Source organism: Zingiber officinale, chromosome 8A, assembly GCF_018446385.1.
Source record: "Zingiber officinale cultivar Zhangliang chromosome 8A, Zo_v1.1, whole genome shotgun sequence".
Lineage (NCBI taxonomy): Eukaryota > Viridiplantae > Streptophyta > Magnoliopsida > Zingiberales > Zingiberaceae > Zingiber > Zingiber officinale.
In genome coordinates, this window is record NC_056000.1 from 29,535,112 (window position 1) to 29,549,356 (window position 14,245).

The 14,245-nt window shown below is 37.2% G+C and overlaps 1 protein-coding gene across 4 annotated transcripts in view; it reads left to right on the forward strand.

Annotated features, from left to right (window-relative positions):
- Positions 1 to 359: 359 nt before the first annotated feature.
- The window catches only part of LOC122008244 (1,4-alpha-glucan-branching enzyme 1, chloroplastic/amyloplastic-like), a 29,675-nt gene continuing 15,789 nt past the window's right edge, over positions 360 to 14,245 (forward strand). The window contains exons 1-8 of one of the 4 annotated variants that reach the window (XM_042563906.1): positions 360 to 659; positions 752 to 954; positions 2,350 to 2,474; positions 3,011 to 3,228; positions 3,537 to 3,635; positions 5,757 to 5,799; positions 8,487 to 8,546; positions 9,077 to 9,157. In XM_042563906.1, the coding sequence (XP_042419840.1) occupies positions 382 to 659; positions 752 to 954; positions 2,350 to 2,474; positions 3,011 to 3,228; positions 3,537 to 3,635; positions 5,757 to 5,799; positions 8,487 to 8,546; positions 9,077 to 9,157 (1,107 nt within the window). In that variant the 5' untranslated portion in view covers positions 360 to 381. The remainder of the gene's footprint in view (positions 660 to 751; positions 955 to 2,349; positions 2,475 to 3,010; positions 3,229 to 3,536; positions 3,636 to 5,756; positions 5,800 to 8,486; positions 8,547 to 9,076; positions 9,158 to 14,245) is intronic. The other 3 variants (XM_042563907.1, XM_042563908.1, XM_042563909.1) reach the window with 3 other exon arrangements.

Genomic DNA, 14,245 nt, shown 5'->3' on the forward strand with positions numbered 1-14,245 from the left:
AATTATTGATTATTATTATGGTTGTTGTGTGGGATAAAAATAATAAAATATTATTTTATTTTTTTTTAAAAAAAATATTAAAATGATAATTAAGTGTGCTCTTTTTATCCTAAAATGTCCCGATGCCACTTTCTTTGTTAAGCTTACTTTTCCTAAATTTATTTCAGCACAAATTTATCCAATTACTGGCCTTATGAATGGACAAGTTAGTTTCATATTAAAGAAGTTCCTTTACGTTTCAGAGGATAAATAAGTAAAAGGCGTCTAAAAATAAATAAAATGACAAAGAAAGGCAACGGCCTTTTGCACTGTTCCCTGGTGACGTGCCTAGAAGGAAAGGAAGCCGTTCATTACTCATCTCCTTTTCTCTTCTCGCACTCGATGACGTGGGTGGCGGATTCCCATCCCCGGCTCTGCGTTCTGTTGTCCTCGTGCCTTACGACGCGCGCGGTGGGCCCACTCGTTTCTATCTCTGGACTCGCTCTCTTGGCTTCTCGCCTCTCCGACCGATCCGGCCAACTTCACTCGCGTCTGCCGCCAGTGCGTCGAGATTCATTCGAGAGGAGGAAGACGACGTCGGACTTCTTCGCTTCTCTCCGCCCCGCTCGCGTCGTCGATCGATCGATCGATCGAACGAGGGCTCTCAGGTCTACTGCGCTGTATGTATCATTCCTCCTCAGTCCTCACTCCATTGCTTTCGTATTCGGTTGCTCTCGTAGCGCGAGCTCATCTTTCTCCGACGAAACCTTAGTTCAGTGAAGAGGCGGCTGCGGCTTCGTTTTCGTTTTCGTTTCTTTTTGTTCGGGATGGCGTTCGTTCTGGCCGGGACACGTTTCCCCACACTCCGCATCTCGCGGCTGTCTGCGGGATCCGGATTGGGGGGCCAGCGGAGGGGCAGCAGTGTCCGCCTCGATTGCGTCTGTAGGAAACCGACCATGAAGGCGCGGGCATCTGGTGAGATATTTGTTTGCCTTGTCGATCGATTCGTATCTTGGTGTGATTGTAGAGTTCCTTTTGTTTGATTCAGTTATTCTGGCTCTCATGATTCGGTTTCTCTTCTCTCCTTATGCGTTTTTCCTGTCTTTTTTCCTGGTTGTTTATTTACTTATTGGACTGTCACTTGATCGCATTTCGCTAGTAACTGTTACCAATAGATGATCGCGAAAGAACTATGGAGGAGAAGCGAGATTTTTAAGTTAATTTATTCTTATATTGACGACGTAATCAGGCTACGTCTGTGACGAGTTTTGGCGTTTTAATTGGGTGAGATGTGACTTGGGTCGCCGTCATTTCTTTGAGAATGCTATGGGTTTGCAATGCGCCTCTCTCCCCTTTAATTGAGATTTGTGTGTGGATGGACGATTCAAAGGATAATTTACGAATTCAAGATGTCAGAGTTACTTTTAGCTCTTGCAAAAGTGAAGAATAATAAAATTGTTCTGGCTCTCTGGGATAATGCATTTAATACCATACGATGCATATATTTCTTTTTCCCAGCTTGAACAGTCCAGAAGATGTTAAACTGCAGAAGTTTCATTGGGGTCTTCGGGAGAGAGATTGCATATTAAGTTAGTTCAGGATCATTCTTTTTAGGCAGGATGTAGTGTTTGGCGATGATATTGACATGATAAAAATTACAAATATTCTCTAATTGGTTTTGTGGAAATAATATAGTCTTACAAATTTTCAGTTTCTTGATGACTGATGACACAACAAGTATGAGATGAGTTGCGTATCGAATTGAGTAGTCCTTTCCAATTGGTCATTCTTTATGCTGTTCATTACAATCTGAACATGAGATTTATGGACACGTGTCTAATATTTGATGAAATGTTGGAATTAGCTGTCATTTTTTTTTTAAATGGATGAAATGTTGTCCACTATGAGCTGAAAATGGGATTAATGAATAATGTGAATTCAATCCCAAAGAACTTTTATCTTTTGCAATAAGTTGTGTATATTAGATGGAGCTGTGATACAATGCAATGGCCATATTTCTTGATAGTTAATGTGAGCTGCTAAAATAGATTCTATAGGGGGCACCTTGAGTTTATAAGAACAGTTATGTGAAAGTTAAAAACTCCACTTTTACGTTCTTTGATTACTTGCAGAATTATGCTTGAGAAATATAGGGTAGTATACAACTATAATGGTGTAAATTGTTAGCTGTACAATAAGTTAACTCTTTTCTTACCTCGAATGTCATTCAATCTTTCTTTATCCCACTTTCTATGTCATGAAAGGTTCCTTTGTGTTGAAACAATAATTCTTTACTGTTAATCTGATGGGAAGATGATATTTTCTTTGACTATGGATATTAAATATACTTAAAACAAAAAAAAATTACAGGTAGCTCTCATGATATTGACCTTGTATCTTCAACGGGCAATGTGCTAGTTCCAGGTGCTGAAAATGATGATTTGTCTTCCACTGACACATCTTCAAACATAGAGACTATATCTAGTGGTCTACAGGTGATTAAACATAGCTATGGCTTATTTTCACTTGTATGTAGCATTGCAATGATTGTTTCACATGGCATAAGTATTACTCATGGCATTGGTAATGTAATCTTATGTTACACTCAAAATCTTCAGTTAATTAACATCAAAATATTTCATCAAGCTTATTCATCAGTTTCCCACTGGCCCACACACGGTGTTTTCATTTATCATCTCTATACCCCCCTTGTTGGATACCATCACTCAAATAGAGACACTTTGAGTGGATAGCAGATACCTGTGGTGTTCATGTGTCAAAGATTTTAGAAAGAGCCATGTCGGTCAATCTACACTCATGTTGATACACATAACCAAGTCTGGGCAATTTAGCTGATGGTTGCTCTGGAAAGTGTTGGCTGATTCCTTTTTCAGAATTATTAGTTCAATATGATTGTTTGCTTGACTTTGAACTCTTGAGGACATACATTACATGATTATCTGATTTACCAAATCATCATTCTAAGGCATTTTGTGTGATTGTTAACTTGACATATATCTTTCCTTTTCAGTTTTTACCTGAAACAGCTGATCTTATAAGTGAGGAGAAGGTTGACCCTGAAGCAGAGCAGACAACAGTTGCTTCTCAAATCATTAGTGAAAAGACTAAAGAGGAAGGAAATGTTGAGGTTGAAGGAAAGCCAAGATCCATTCCTCCACCTGGTTCTGGAAAAAGGATCTATGAAATTGATCCAAAATTAAAGGGTTTCAGAGGACATCTTGATCACCGGTAGGCATATATCCCTTGTCTTCTTATTGATCTTTGGGCATTAGAATAATAGATGAAGACAACATTCTGATAATTACTATTATGTTTTTAGTTTTTTTACCATGTTAGAATAAATGAATTGAAGGATGCAACACTTCAGATGCTTCTTATTCATCCCAGTCAAACTGCCATACATGGTGTTCTTCGAAAATTGTTTAGTGCTTGAAGAAATTGTTATTCTTCCTTTTTCTCTTTTCTATCTATGTTGTTGTTTATATCAAGAAATTAATTATAGGGAGTGATGTGCTATTTTTTTTCTCTTATTGCAGATATAGCGAGTACAAGAAAATGCGCGAGATTATTGACCAACATGAAGGTGGTCTCGATAAGTTTTCCCGTGGCTATGAAAAATTTGGCTTTCAACGCAGGTATTATCTTGGCACCTGATGAAAGCCATGGGTCATCATTCCTCATCTTGACTATTATTCTGTGGTTCTTAATTTTGACTTCCCATGTTGACTGTGAGATGTTCTTCTCATTTTATGATGAACTAATTGTTTCACTACCTTATTCTAATTGAGAATGTGACAAGTTTTGTGTGCTGTATCACCTTATGAGGTTAAGCCAAGTCGTAGGACATAGATATTGTATATCATTCACATTACAGTAAGACTTCTCAACAAATTGAATATGGTCAGGTTGGTTGCTTTGAGTTTTATATGGAGGTTAAAATAATTATCATTACTGAACCCTGACCTGTTTAATGGGGTTTTTGAACAAGCTTGACCCTACTAAGGCACAACTCTGATCTCTAACCAAGTACTAACATAGGGGGTCCTTTTTGTACTAAACAAATAAAGTAAAATGTAACTTCAATTCAGAATGCTATGTTGATACTGGGTTTGGGATGACCCACTCACGTATAATTGACCTTTCTTGTCAATTAGATGCTTTAGTGACTCTAAGTTTTTCTTGTAAGTTTCAATTGAGTATCCTTATTGTTTTTCATAGGTTTTCATCATAATTCCTTAGGCTTAGAAGAAACCAATTAAAATCTTCTTAAACATATGTATGTGCAAATTACGTTGCAACATAACCACAAGAACCCTGAATGTTTTTCTACCCTTGAACTTCCTATAATTTAACAACAATAAAATAGATTAAAATTTATTTAAATATATTTGAAGATATAGTAGAGGATCGAACCCAATGACATAGAATTATTCATGTAGCTGACCCATTTAGTAGGATAAAGACTTGATTGTTGTTGTTGTTGTTGAATTTCCCATAGTTGGAGTACAAAGTTGACTGTACACATGGACTCAATGTTTTGTTCTACCTATCAACCCAAAATGCATATTAACATGCCCAATAATCAACATGCCATCCTAAATGGGGTAATATGCCACCCTAAATGGCGTGGATACAGATCTAGAATTATCTTCTAGAGCTGCAACAAAATGACTCTTATGCACAAAAACTACATTTGGGAGTATTGCCTATCTATTATAGTGCTAAAGTGGCCTCCTAGCTTTGGCTGGCATTATCTAATCCTTGAAGGGATGCATGATTTGTATCAAAGTTTAATTTATATAATCAATAGAAATTTTGTCTTCTCAAGCGTATTGAATTAGAATGATGACGACAACAGCTAAGCCTTATTCCACTAGGTGTGGTCGGCTTTAAAAGAACTTGAGTTCTGGAGATATAGCGGTCTTTGCCAAGACATTACAGTCGGATCCTTCAACGCGTTCCTTTCGGGGAACATCCTAGCATTAAGGATTAGAACGACATATGAATTTAAAATAATTGGGGATAATAAAAGAAGAGAAAAATTAAATAATTTGAGATAAGATGACAAATGATTTAAAATCCTAATAAGGGTATATATCTTCTCTTATCAAATGCAATATAAATAACAAATATAAGGATTAATTGATTAGATTAATGAGTTAATATCAACTTCATTATTAGTTTAATAAATCATATTGTTATCATTATTATTCAATATAATAATATTCTAGAAATATGAAATAATATTATATTATTAAACTAAATGGATATATTTTAAATTTTCATAGATAATAAATCTTATTTTATTAATAAAATATTTTAATAGATACTATCATATGTATCAATATAAAGTAATTACAGCTCTAGGCAATGGCACAATGGTTAGGCCCTCCAATGGATAACCAAGGGATCTAAAGTTTGAGTCTTAGCTATGGTGCACTGAAGCTGGTCTAAGAATGCTGGCCATTTGGATATGCCTCCATGACTACTTCCCGATTTACCCTGGTGACGGGTGACAAACTTCCGTGGAGCCGGGCCGTTACCTCTAGGATTAATCGGTTCAAAGAGCTAGATCCTGGATTACTCCAAAAAAATAAAAAATAAAGTAATTACATATTATTACATACTATCATATGTATTGTTTACTAAAAGTGATAGTCCTTTAATATTCTGTGCTTGTTGTGTTGGTCAGAACTAGTTAAATACTTACTTATGATACTTGTACCTGCCTGTTTTTTTTTTTCTGTAATTTGCAGTGCTAATGGCATCACTTACCGGGAATGGGCTCCTGGAGCAAAGGTTGATCTTTTGTTTTGGCAATGTCTTTAAACTTTTGCAGTCTTGTAAGAGTCTATTGACAAATTTTTTTAACATGTTAGCTAAACCATACTTTCATTTTCCAGTTCTTGTTATAATTCTGTTTTGAACTCTGTCTATTTAATGATTGGTGTGTGGTTGAATGGAAAATCAAATTTGTGTGTCTATGTTTTTTTTTTTTGTCTAAGTGAACTGAAAGTTACTGGTATTCTGATTTGATGGAATGCCAATGATTTTTCTATATAGAACTTTGTGTTAGATGTTGTATTATTTTTTGGATTATCTACATTCTACAGAACATAATTCTTCAAAAAAAATTAAAATTGAGCATCAAAATGAAAACATGCCCTTATTATGAAATTATTGGAGAACCCATTGGTGGCTTAGCTGATGTGAACGTTTGAGACCTTACTTGAGCCTGACTAAATATTTTTTTTTTCGAAAGTAAGCTAGTACCTACAACCTCTGTAGGTTTTAAACCTCAAGGACTTTCGACTCAAACTTGAAGTTTCGCTGTTCGGCTTAAGTTTCTCAGGCATTTTGAATTCTAAATGTCTAATTAATTACTATTTCTTGGATACTTCCAACTGGTTGGATCTATTTCTGGCATGCATATCCTAACTTTTCATTTTTATTTTAGTTCTTAAATTATTTTCATCATATCATCTAAATTATTGTGCCAGTTTTGTTTATGCATTTTTATTCATTTTTGGGTCCTTTTGACCATTGTTCAAGCTCATATAACATTAACATGAGAGTTAAAAGTTTGAATAACTGATATGCGACTTGCTGTGCATCTTACTTCATGGCCAAAAGATCTTTTGCTTGATTATAATAACTACTGATTGTTAATTATTATAAGAAGTTGAATTAAGAAAGTTGATACATTGAACAAAGAAGGTAAATGATTCACTTAGTGACTATTGCTCAAGTTTATTTCTTTCTAATAGAGGAACTATCCTTGTAATTTAGAAGTGATAGGACTAATTCATGCTCCATAACATAAAATCTGAATTAAGATTAGATATGCATAATGATAAAATGACCTATGTATATTCTAATGGATTTGATTTTTAGGGTTTACCAGATTTGGCAGTATTTTTTGGGGGCAAAAGTCAAAAAGGCACCCCTTTTTGATTGAATCGTTAAAGGGGTGCCCTATGTTGATTTTTTATCAAAAAGGTGCTCCACCCCTGTAAAATGACACAACTGTCCTTTCATTATTATCGTGTCTCCCCTCTATATCGAGTGCATTATAGCAGCTACGAAACCGAAACTTCCACACAATTGTAGCAGCTACGGTAGTTGCTACACTACAACATGGATTTTTTTTTTTGACTAAAATTGTTTAGAGCCTCCAAAAAGGATTTAAACAATGTTTTTTAGCCTGAAACTGGGTTGTTACAAGTTCCACTTCGTAACCGGTTGTAGATCTTTCAACAAGCTTCGATTTGATATTATACGTCCCCTGTTATGACTTCTCAAAGTTTAGGGTTTAACATTCATGTTATAGCAACTACGATTTTGTAGCTGCTACAAGCTACAAATTGTAGCTGTGGCACTATAGCAGTTACGGTTTGGTAGTTGGTACAATGTAAATGTTAAACCCTAAATTTTGAAAGGTCATAACTTTTAACTTGGGTTGAACCACAGGCACATAATATATTAAATCGAAGCTCATTATCTACAACTAATTATGAGGCGGGACCCATAACGGCCATATTTCAAACTCAAAAAAACGTAGTTTAAATCCTTTTCGGAGGCTCCGAATAATTTTAGTCTTAATTTTTTTTTCCACGTTATAGTAGCTACAAAGAAATAGTTATTGCTACAATTGTGTGGCATGACAGCTTAGTTGTAGTAGTTATGAAATTTTAGTTGCTACAATGTGTTGATTTAGGCGGGAAAAAATAGGAGAGATAATAATGAGAATAAGTTGGTGGAGGGTAGTTGGGTAATTGTACATGGGGTTGGGTGTCCTTTTGATAAAAAAAAATGAAAAATAGGGCGCCATCTTGATGATTCCAAAAAAAAGGGGGTCCTTTTGACTTTTGTCCTTATTTTTTACAGATTTAGAGCACAATATGTAGCCAGTTGACAGGAAGTTCTTAAATGGCAGAATAGTTGGGAGATATGTGATATTGCTGTTGTTGTGTAATATAATTTTCTTTGATTCTTGAAATTGACTCTGCTGCTGTGTAGATTAATGAATCTCTGTTGCTAGATTTGAACAAAACGACTTGCATGTCAAAATTAAATTTATTAAATGTGCAAGTGTAGATTTCCTATGTGATATGTTACCATGTATCCCTTAATTATCTATATTACTTTTTTCCTTTTAAACGTGTATTTCTTAAATAAAGTCATCTTGGTGTGCTGTTTGGTTGTTGTGTCCCAATATATTGCTTGTTTAACATACCTGTTAAATAAGGACTTGGATATGGAAAGATATGTATTAAGGGTGAATGATGCTTTGCCTACATTTTCTTAACTTCTACATATCTTGTTCTATTTATCTTTTTTGGTAGATAATAATATAGTAGGAGATTGAGGTTGATAGCGTAGGAAGATCCATATAGCCGGCCCCACTTAGTGGGATAAAGGCTTGATTGTTGTTATTGTGTGTATCTTGTTCTTTTAGAAAAGTAAATTTTTGGTTTTGGTTTCAGTGGGCAACACTCATAGGTGACTTCAATAATTGGAACCCCCAAGCAGATGTCATGACCAAGGTGAGGTCATGTTTCCAGAGATTTTTTTAGTTTTTTTTAAAACCTTTTTATCGTATTTTGTTTTTTTTTTAAATTAAATGCTCTTTCCTTGAATGTCCTAAAACTTTTGTTTTGATACCATGCAATCTTTTCTTCTGTTTTTGTTATCAACATATGATGATGCATTGTTTGAACTGTTATGTGGTTTTTAAATCATTGACAACATAATGTAACCTATAGTGTGAACTCGTTATACATATTCTTGAAATACTGAGGTTAGTCAAACCTCTATAAAACTGGCAATAGGTTGTTGTGTTAGTGTCTTTAGCATCCCACTCTGTTGAAGCCTTGAGAACAAACACTTTGAGAGTCTTTCCCATGCTTTTGATTATTTAAATAATTATTTATTAGCAATTACATATATAGTCTATATAATCTGGTTTCTGTTGGACTTTCCTGCAGAATAGTATAATACACTTTAGGATTTTCCTCACATATGTGAAGTTTGTAATTGTTTCTTCTGCTAACTTTTACTGAATAATTATGCTCAGAATGAATTTGGCGTTTGGGAGGTCTTTCTACCTAACAATGCAGATGGCTCTCCACCTATTCCACATGCCTCACGGGTAAAGGTATGCTCTTTTGATAACTTCATTGATTTTTTCATTAATATAGGGTCGACACATTAGATTGCTATGAGAATCAATGGTCTATGCATGACCATATTTTTTTGGTATATTACTAAGGTATGATAACTAGTTAAGATGCTTGTGGTATTTTTGCAAATTTTTGCTCTTAAAATTTAATTTAATTGACATTCACATTGCTATTGGTTTACATTTTGATGGATCTATGTGAAATTGGATTAGGGGATTAAAATTTATTTAAAATTGATCTATGTGATATTAAAATTGTACCTTCCTATATAAAATCAAAATTTTAGCCTGAAATGATATTTAAATGTTGATCTAAACTATGGTTGTAAGCAAGGTTTAAAATTTGACTCGTGCCGAGGTTTCAGTCCTGGACCGGAACAATACGATTTCGGTACCGTATCGTGCTGTGCCGATATAGTTTCGGTATTTTTTAAATATAAAATATATTAATTAAAAAATAAAATATTTAACATAAACATTTAAAAAATAAACAAAATAAACAATATAAAAAATAATTTTTTAAAAAAGGAAAAGATATGAAAATAGATAAATAAATAAATAAAAATTTTATTATAATTTTTAAATTAAAATAAATGTAATATAAAATTAATTAGATAATTTTATTAGGCTTTAATAAAGCCTCTTTAGATTATCTCCATCGAGTTAATTAAAATAATTAACCTAAGTTTAATTAAAAAAAATCCGAAATTCGACACCACTCGCGTGCTAGCTCGACTTCGGCGCTGTCGCGGGTTGCGCGAGCCATGGTCGTGAGGGTCACGTGACTCCTCTGGTGCGACCACGGTGGTCGTGTGACCCCTGTGCAGCGGCCGCAAGGTCGCACGACGCCTCCCCAACGACAGCAGAAGGGTTATGCGACCTCTCCGATCGATGTCAATATAGTGTCGATGTGGGTAAATTTCACTTTGTTTCACTTTCTAACACAATTTCGAATGGTACTGGTCAAGAAAGGACTTGCCTTTCTAATGGTACAAGTAAGGTTTAAAATTTCAACTCGTACCGAGGTTTCGGTCCTGGACCGGAATGATACGATTTTGGTACCATATCGTGTCGTGCCGATATAATTTCGGTATTCTTTAAATATAAAATATATTAATTAAAAAATAAAATATTTAACATAAATATTAAAAAATAAACAATATAAAAATAACCTTAAAAAAAGGAAAAAGCATGAAAATAGATAAATAAATAAATAAAAATTTTATTAAAAATTTTAAATTAAAATAAATGAAATATAAAATTAATTAGATAATTTTATTAGGGTTTAATAAAGTCTCTTTAGATTATCTCTATCATAACTAGGAGTTGATTAAAATAATTAATCTAAGTTTAATTTAAAAAATCCTAAATCCAACACCACTCGCGAGCTCACACGATTTCGTCGCTGTCGCGGGGTTGCGCGACCTCTAAGCCATGACCACAAGGATCGTGTGACTCCTTCGGCACGACTACGGTGGTCATGCGACCCTTTTGTAGCGGCCGCAGGGTCGCACAACGCCTCTGCGGCCGCAGCAGAAGGGCTATGCGACCCCTCCGCTGCTATTGCAGGGTTGAGAGACCCCTCCGCTGTGGCCATGGGGTCGCGTAACATGTCGCAGTCGTTGCGGGTCTGGTGTCGGGGTCGTGCCGGTGCCAGTTACCAAGCGGAACGAGATGTTTCTGTTGGTGCAATATCCCTCAGGTCAAGGTTGACCTGGGTAACCAAGCTGAGTCTTGGTTTGGGTTTAGATGTTTGACAATAAGATATTGATTGAAGAAGAGTCAAGTAGGTCACGGTTGACTGGATACTTGACTGGGAAGTCCTAACTGGGATGTTAGGCGAAGAAGACCCAGTGGTGAAGCTAGGCGGATGAAAGTCCTGGTGAGTGAAGCCAGTAAGAAAAGTCCGTGAGTGAGCCGGGCGTAAGGAAGTCCCAGTGAGTGAAGCTAGCAGATGGAAATCCTGAGTGAAGCCGGTGAAAGTCCTAGTGAGTGAAGCTAGGCGGATGGAAAACCCTAGTGGCAGGTGAAAGTCCCGTGAGTGAAGCCGAGGAAAATCCGGATGGATCGAGGACGATCGGACATCCGGTGGAAGTCCAAGTAGTCAAAGGATCGATCGGATACTTGGTACAAGAAAAGGATTGATCAAATACTTGGCATAAGGAGAAAAGTCCAGTGGGTCAAAGGATTAACCGGACACTTAGTAGCAGGTCAAGAGAGTGACTAGATGCTGGCATGACATACCAACAGTCAAGGTTGACCGGATGTTGGTTTGGGAGGTTTGGGACTTGGTTTGGACAAAATCAGGCTTTGGATCGATCGATGGATCGATCAGGTCATTCCAATCGATCGATCCACTGATCGATTGGAATGGTCGGATCGATCCGTGGATCGATCAGAGGTCCCAATCGATCGATGGATCGATTGGGACGCTCTTTCACGCGATAAGCGCCGGATCGATCCGTGGATCAATCCAGCGCGCTTCTTCAGAAGCTCGGATCGATCCGTGGATCGATCCAAAGCCTCCCGATCGATCGGGAACATTCGAATCGATCGGGATCCGACCGTTACGTCGTATTTGACCGCAGCGTGTGATGGCTGCGGTATCACTTCACCGATTCACTCGAGCTCGCCAACTCCTCCGCCACAAAGCTCGATCGCTTCTTGAAGGATCTTGGAAGCTCTCCAAGTCAAGAGGCGGATCAAAGCCAAGAAGAGAAGCTAGGGTTAGGGTTTTGTACTCATTATAAGCTTGTAAGCTTGTATTTCTTGTATCCTTTCCCTCTCTTCTTGTATTGAGTCTTGTAGGGCTTCTCCGCCTTTGGTAGTTACCATAAAGGAGAGTTTTATTTAGTGGAGGGTGTGTGTGTTGGTGTGGATCCTTGGATTAGTCACCTCTTGTGAGGTGGATACCAAGTAAAACCAACCGTGTTAGCGTTGTGTGTTTGTTTCTGTATTTTCCGCTGCACATCTTTGAAGGAACAAGCAGGGCAGCTAGGGAAGCTATCCCTAGTGACTATTTTGAACCTAACAAGTGGTATCAGAGCGAGGCCGCTCTTCACCGGAATCATCGCCGGAAGGGTCAAGCATAACAAGAAAAGCTAGAGGGTGAAGAAGTTGAAGCAAATTCTTCAAGTTCAAGACTTTATCAAGCTCAACTTCAAGATGCAATTCCAAGATGGACTTGGATTTGACACAAGGGTGGCTCAACCATATTCATCTACAAGCTTCGATTCTTGGAAATCAAGAATCGAAAATTTTCTTATGATGGAGATAGAGCAATGGTTTGCTCTCATGGAAGGTTTTGAAGCTCCCACAAATTCCAAGGGCAAAGTACTCAAAAGGAGCAAGTGGAGCAAAGACCAAATCCAAAGATGTGAGGCCAAGGACAAAGTGACCAATTTATTGGCAAGCAACATCTTGGAACAAATTGGAGAGTTTGAAGATGCCAGGAGCTTTGGAGCAAATTGGCAAGAATTCGTGAGATCCCCTCCACTGTATCAAATCAAGGAGAATCCAAAGAGGGCGACTCATTGGATCAAGACCAAGAGGAGGACTCCGAGGTTGAGAGATGCTCAACCTCCGAAGAAGAGGAGATCCAAGAAGCTTCATCCTCAAGGGAATGCAACGAAGGGAACAAGGAGGGAGCATACTCCTTGTTTCATATTCAAGATGATGAAGCCTCCACCTCTAGGATTGAGGGGGAGCAATTCTTGGTGACGCGAAGGAGAAGCTTCTACATCCGGGTCAAGTGAAGAAGAAGAAGATGGTGCCACCTCCGAAATTCAAGAAATATCAAATGGAGGAGCAAGTGCCATCCCTATACAAGAAGGTATAAATATTTCAATTAATAATAAAAATCATATAATATGTTTTGAGTGTAGGGAACATGGGCACTATAAGAGCAAGTGTCCCAACTTGGCCAAGAAGAAGGGCCAAGTGGCACAAAAGGGCAAGGAGAAGCCCAAGGAGACCACCCCCGGGACAAAGAAGAGCAAGGAGCACATTGTGTGCTTCTTGTGTCAACAAAAAGGGCATTACCGAAGTCAATGCCCCAAGGGGAAGAAGATGGTCAAGGCTCAAGGAGGCACTAGTCAAGGGGGAGCCTCCAAGGTAAAAAAGAAGGTAACTTTCATTGAGCCTATTCCCTTGCAAAATGGTAAAAAGCATGCTAGGTCAAATTTTTATCATTTTAATGCGATTTACCATAAGAATAGGAAGCATGAGGGCTTTAAGGAAAAGCATGTGGCCCTACATGCCAAAACTACTATCCCTAAGGCTAGGAATGTAGGTAAAAACCTAGGCGATAACTCTAAGGATGTAAGATACAAGCCTAGAAACAAAAATGCTCATGGATCAAATGAAAAACCAAAAACTAAGGACTTAGTGATAGAAAATCAAGTCTTGAGATCAAGGCTTGATAAAATGGAAAAGACCCTAAAAAGGATGGAAAATATCCTATTAGGGCAAAATGAGCATAACCTAGGTTTAGGGGTACAAAAGTCATCCAATGGCCATAGAGGTTTGGGATACAAACCAAAGGCTAAGAAGGATGTGCTCTTACCATAGAGTTCCATATAGTTATGGAACAAACCCTAGGTCAGTGGTCAAGCCAAAATGCTGGGAAGTCATCCCTAAGAGTATTTTTGCAATAATGTGACTAAGACTTCTAAGAAGTCTAAGAAAGTCACAAACAAGGTCACAAGGAGGTTATCCTAGGTTCTAAGAAGTAAACAAGGTCCAAGACTTCTAAGAAGTCTAACAAGGTCTCTAGGAAGTTATCCCTAGTGAGTACCTAGAGCATCCAAGGAGCACCAATAGGTGTTGGGTTCCTAGAGCATCTCTACCCCATAGATGGGTTAGAGAGTGTCAACTCCGATTAGAAGGGTAGTTAACCCAACTTTGAGGAAATTGACACTCAAGGAGCATTTTCAAGGTTTTAGTTAACCTTTGAAAATGAAATGGAATTATTGTTTACTCCTTGAAAGAGTAAAAATGTGCCTAATAGTGGAAGAATTGATTTTAATCTTAAATGGCACATATTGGGAAATTCATAAGAACTAT